Raw genomic sequence first — 6,259 nt, 5'->3', positions numbered from 1 at the left:
AAATTATTAACCAAAAATTGGAAAATGAAAAGGCACGTAAAAGTGAAAAATGAAAATGTGTGACTACGTGTCAACTTCGACCAAATATTCGGACTTGATCCGATGGTCAGATTACAAAAGTAAATAGACCAACTTATTTTACTCGTCGATTAGATCGTCGTGGTATATTTGGAATCTCGAAACTAATTCCGGATGAATGAAAAATTGCGGACCAAAGTTGTAAGAAATGAAGTGTTGTAACTCTTTTGAAAGGATGCAAGTTTTGGCTAAGTGTTGCAACTTTTTTAAAAGGATGTATGTTTTGGACCACATTACTGCATTTGCACCCTTTCTGCATCTATAAATAGAACCCTATGAACATGGTTTTGGGTACACCAATTACATTGAGCATTCATTCTTCTCTTACAATTCTCCCCTTTCTAATTCCATAGTATTTCATACATTTTCTTTGTAGAGGGGAAATTCTGTCAAAAGTTCGTCGGTTTCTTGTGATTTGAAGTGCTGCTACCACAAATTGTGAATCCATTGTATCTTGGAAGACAAGTGTCATTCACCGTGAGCACCGTAACGAGGCAATTTGTCTTAAGGAAAAAGATACGTCTCGCCTTGAATTATTCTCTATTTCTACTCCTTCTTAATCCTTGTTTTGCGTAATCTTTATACCAAAACTTTGTCCAAACTTTCATTCATATAAATTGTGTTTTGATCACGCTCTTGCGGGTTAAAACTGGTCAAACAAATATATCAAAAACCAACACTTACATAACCCTTTTTATAAGTCGTCTCCAACAGATAGAGATTAGAAAAGGTATGAGAAAAGGTAAAAAAGGTACCTAGTAGTGAACTGTGGGAAACTCGTTTGTGAATAGTACTCAAACCGGATTGGGATTTCAAGTGTGAAAGCCTTGCCACGAGGATGAATAATGATCTGATCATCCTTACCTTATAAGGGCAGATCTTTAAGGTTTATTGATTGATACAATAGAATTAAACTGATATTTGGTTCATTTTGTTATTAAGCCCCTGTTTGACCCCCATTATCTGAAAATGAAAATGGGGGGGAATAATATTTTTTAGAAAAATGAGTGGTTGAAAATGAAAGAAAAGTTTTCGATTTACGTGTAATATTATTTTATGGAAGATTGTGTGGTTAAAAATAGGAGAGAGAAAAATGGAATGTAATGTAATTGAATTTAATGGGGATCAAACGGGGGCTAAATATGTACTCTGGAAAATTTACGTGGATAACATGAAGAATGCAGTGCAACTTTGCATTATAACTCAATGGACAAGGTTTTCTTCTTTCCAAATGGTGCTTGTCACCTGGTTATGTGATACTTACATCACTCTTTCATACGTTCTTTAGAATCAACGCCTTAATTATCGTTGCATTTTATACAGAGGATTTTTGAAACACGTATCATATACTATTCATGATGCGTACTAATATGGCCCACTATTGAACTAACTTATTTAGCTTCATTAGAGTCATTAAAGCTCATTTCCTTATTCCATGATATTTTGGCACATGGCCGCAGTAGATAACCCATCAAAATCCTATTCATGCAAATACGAAATGCAGCCTGTGAATTTCCACGATAAACTTAGCCAAGTTTTCGTTTCAAATTTCAAATTTCCATCATTTAGAATGACTTTTATATCTAATTGCAATGGTTGAAAGTACGACTTATATTTTCCCCTTTGTTGTCCGTGTTTATGAAAATCGACAACAGATGCTACAATCTATTAGGATCTGGTGCTGCTGTTTACAGTAGTTACGGTGAAAATATTAAAGAAATTTGCATCGTCCTTCTACGTATCATTTTTCTATTACAGGTATAAATAGGCCAGTTTAAATTCATTCAAACTGCTTAAATCATGCTTGATAATAATCAACACTCAAAATTGATTTATTTCTGCTGATAATTTTATTTTTATTTTATTTTTTTTAATGAATTTCATAGCTAAAAGTGTTTCGTACAAGCACAACGATATGACAGAAAAGGAAGATGGAAATACAAACTTCAAATCTTAACAGCTGGGGTTTTGAGGCAATAACTGTTGGAATTTGGTTTAAAGATCGAAAATTTTGGTTTGAGTATAATATATCGAAAATGACTTTGTGTCAATTTTGGCCAAATATTCGAACTTGATTCAACAGTCAAATTATAAATGTAAATAGATTAACTTATTTTACTCATCAAGTAGACCATCGTGGTAAATTTGGAATCTTAAAACCAATTCCATATGAATGTGAAATTGTGGTTCAAAATTGGAAAGAAAAGAAGAAAAGCTGGCCGGGAAATCTGCCCAACTCCAGCACTCGAGCGACAGGCGGGCGAAAAGTTTTTGTTGAAAAAATGATACTGGTGCTCAAGTGACAGGCCAACAACAATTTAGGGACAACAAGGGATAGCACCTTTGTAAAGTTGTAGAGTTTGGGGCGTGTCACTTCATTCACAACCTCTCATCTTCTATAAATAAGACCCCATAGACGTCGATTAGACATCCCATATCATTTATATTGAGCATCATATCAAAAACTCTCCAAAATACATTCCAAAAATCATTTTCTTGGAGAGGGAAGAATTTCGTTCGAGCCGTGGTTTAAAATGCTTTTACCACAAGTTATATCCGTTGTATCATGAAAGACAAGTGTCATAATTTGTTAGCACCTTTGCAAGAAAGTGTCTATCACTTGTCTCGGATTAATTTCCTAGTTTCTTTCGTTTTTCTTCTTTCTTTTTATTTCTATTTTTCATAGAGTTTAATTACGCTCCTGCGAATTAAACTTAACCATTATTCTAAATATCGACAAACAACCATTTTCCTACAAATATCAACAACAATAGGTGACAGAAATGACCTTTCTCATGTTTATTTATGGACTTCGCCAACTATATTTGAGCATAAAATACTTCAATTTCGGGAAAAAATTGCTTTACTTTGATTCTTCAGTCACACGTATGTACTTGGAGTCCCATCGGTTGGTGAGGGTGCAGATCCTACCCGTTTGCCTCTTTCACTTCTGCTGTTTTCGGAGAATTTCATGCTCGCCATGTGAATGCCTCTTTCTTTCTCTGCTGAATTCCATTCAGACATGTAGTAGTCTTCTTCTGTAGTGCCTTCCGAAGATGGACCAAAAAACATTCCACCCCATTGTGGGAAGTATAACAACATAATTAGGAGGGTGCAGCATATGATCATAATCCCCATAAGTGTTATACCGGTTTCTGTCGAGTATCTTGATCCTCTAAAAAAAATTACTTGAGTTAGAACCGCACCTACATTTCCACCTCCACCCGTCATCCCAGATATAATGCCCAAAGACCTGATGAGTCATTATTAAGTCGATCAGCAAGCAATGAAATAAACAGATGGAAAAAGCTGATTGAACAGGCTCAACGGGGTTGAAATGGCAATTTATGATTCACAGTTTTTTTTTTTTTTAATGAAAATTTGTCAAGTGTATATTTCTATAAAACCCGGGCATTGACCCTGTTCCTGTAGCAGATCTGTAAGTATATTAGGCTCGACACAAAAAAAAAGTAATAGAATGTGAATAACTGGTAGAGAAAATACCTTCTTGAAACAAAAGGAACGATTCCAAAAGTAAGGCCGCACGCAGCTTGCACGAAGACGGAAAATATAATCATTACAGCGACCGAAACACCCAAAGATCCTACTTTGCCTAAAAGAATGCAGAAAATGCCACCCAATGTCTGCACTATCCACAGTGCCCATAGCCTGCCCCTCATTCCAAACCTCTTTGCCATAATATCTGATAGAATCCCCCCTCCGGGCCGCGAGAATAAATTTGCCAATCCAAAACTGGCTGCAATAATTCCAGCAGTATGAAGGTTCACATTGAATCTATCATAGAAATACTGTGCAATTATGTTGTCAATAGTAAGTTCAACCCCAAAACAATAACCATAAGTTAATGCCAAGATCCACCCTCTGTAATTCGTAATTGCATGATAGAAAATCTGTGAAAAACTATCTTTGTGTTTATCTCCTGATTTATGCAGTTGTGAGTAGTTTCCATCGGGTAAATCTTGGCCAAGGAAGAAAATAGCGTATGCTGATAGAGTTTGAAACAGGGCAGGGATGAGAAATGCTATTCTCCAAGCTGTGAACTTAGTTGCACCAATATTTTGGATAAGGCTAAAGACCAGAGGCATGATAAGCTGTGTTGCGCCACCTCCAAGATTGCCCCACCCGCCAGCGATGCCATTTGCAGTGCCAACGACCTTAGAAGAGAACAAGGAGCTCATCCAGAATTGGGTTGAGACAAAAGTTGCAAGGGAGAAGCCAGTGAAAAACCGGATTAAAAGAAACGAGGTAGCAGAATTGGCAATGGCAGTGCAGTAAACAGCTGGTGCAGTTATAAGGGTGAGAGAAGCAGAGGCTAATCGAGGACCGAATAAATCACAAGCTGTTCCCATGGCAACTCTTGCAAAAACTGCGCCTGAAACTGCTGCAATTCCTGCATTTCCAATGTCTGTAGCCGTTAAATCAAGATCATCACGAATGATGGGAAGGAGGGGTGGAGCAGCAAAAGTGGAGACGAAACAGGCGAAGAAAGAAATCCACGACAGATGAAATGCCCGCATATGAGGAGCAGCCACTGAAAATAATCTGAATTCAGTGGCTTTATGTTCAGAATCTACAGGTAGAGCAAATTTCTTCTGAATCTTCTGAACAGATTCAGGTGCACCATAAGAGCCTTCCATATTGGATTTCACTGCACAAGAGATGCTCAAAAGAGAATTTGAATTAGTAAACTTAAATTTACTGCCTCCCTACCTTTCTGGTGAAGCACAAAATGAGATGGAAGCTACAATTGGCTTATATAGTGCTGGAGTCTTTGAACTTAACGTGAGTTGCTATCCATTCTTATTGACTTTGTCAACAGTGAAGGAGGTTGTCTTCAAAAAGGAGTGTTGCTATAAAATACTATTTAAGTGTGCAATTGCAAATAATATACTACTATATTAAGAAATTTGAATGGAAATCATTTACAAATATGAACTCAATGTAGTCCAAACAGAAATCCTGGTATGAAAAATAACTTGTACTACTTTTTGTTTTCTATAGTTAGAGATAAGTGTACTAATTTGACGATCAAAATATTATCTTGGATAGTAAAGACATGGACATGTTTTGAAGTACAAATTTACTTGAATGTAACCTCTACATGTTTTCTAAGATTAGCCACACAAGCAGTCTATATTGAAAAATACCCACTTCTCTTTTTGGAAAATTGGCAATATTCAAACTTTTCTAGATTCAGACGGCAGATTCTGCTCACCAGAAGCTTGAAATGAATGTCATACAAGTGACCTTTTGTGGGTTATGCTCACCAGAAGCTTGAAATGAATGTCATACAAGTGACCTTTTGTGGGTTAGAAAGGGAGTCCCAAAGGTTCAAAAATAATCCCTGTCGCCGATTCTCATTGTTTTTTTGCTGTTTGGCATGTGGGAATGGAATTTGCATATGTGAACGTATCGTTTTAAGATTTTGATCGTTAAAAAGTCAGATAATCGGTGGCTAGCTAGTGGTCTAAATTCAAAGGTTTCTGTACAATATGACAGTGATATTCAATTCAAGAAAACAAGCTGTTCCATCCACTGAATTTGGAGCATAGGAATCCAAGTGAATGTGCAATATTTGACTTGGTAAGAGATACTTTATAAAATATCCATGAATAGTGTGTAATAATAATTGCATCCTTCATTCATCTTACGAGAATAATGTTATTTAATATCAGTAATAATAAAATATCGATTTAGATGATACTAAATGACACAAGCCCCTATTTGGTACAAATTAAATTCTAAATTTTAATCTAACTCAAAATCAACAAAAAATTTTGACCACATATTTTATGGATCCCACAACCTTTTAGTCATACATTTCATTGATTTCTATCAAAATCTACTAAAAATCTGATTTTAATCCTAGCAAAAGGGGTTAAATAAGGTTTATATGATGTTATAGCACCACTGATTCTATGTAGTGTTATTTTTTAACAAGGATGGTATTGTATCGGCATATACGGACAAACGTGACCCTGAGTTGGATTGAAAGGAGATACAGTGGAGCACGGTGTGATCGAAAGAGTTGTCTCACTATTGTGCAGTTAGTTAGCCACATACGGTTACCTGCACGATTCGCTTGGCAACATAAGATGGTTGAAGACCGTGTTAATAAACTTCCACGTTTTTATGTGCAATGTTGAAAAATTGACTAAAA

At 36.1% G+C, this 6,259-nt stretch overlaps 1 protein-coding gene across 1 annotated transcript; it reads right to left on the bottom strand.

Moving 5' to 3' along the window:
- Window positions 1-2,853: 2,853 nt before the first annotated feature.
- LOC111376356 (high affinity nitrate transporter 2.5-like) lies at window positions 2,854-5,353 on the bottom strand. The gene is made up of 2 exons (XM_022999313.1): window positions 3,583-5,353; window positions 2,854-3,331 (listed from the first exon to the last, which is right to left on the bottom strand). The coding sequence occupies exons 1-2, from the start codon at window positions 4,734-4,736 to the stop codon at window positions 2,959-2,961; spliced, it is 1,527 nt and encodes a 508-aa protein (XP_022855081.1). The 5' UTR covers window positions 4,737-5,353; the 3' UTR covers window positions 2,854-2,958.
- Window positions 5,354-6,259: the final 906 nt, after the last annotated feature.

This window comes from Olea europaea, unplaced genomic scaffold, assembly GCF_002742605.1.
Source record: "Olea europaea var. sylvestris unplaced genomic scaffold, O_europaea_v1 scaffold1495, whole genome shotgun sequence".
Classification (NCBI taxonomy): domain Eukaryota; kingdom Viridiplantae; phylum Streptophyta; class Magnoliopsida; order Lamiales; family Oleaceae; genus Olea; species Olea europaea.
Note: the sequence above shows the minus strand (reverse complement) of the source record. Positions and strands in the feature narration are given on the sequence as shown.

Coding starts and splice junctions, on each gene's coding strand:
- LOC111376356 (XM_022999313.1), bottom strand. CDS start 4,736: ATGGAAGGCTCTTATGGTGCACCTGAATCTGTTCAGAAGATTCAGAAG. Junction 3,332..3,582: donor GTTCCTTTTGTTTCAAGAAG/GTATTTTCTCTA, acceptor ATGACTCATCAG/GTCTTTGGGCATTATATCTG.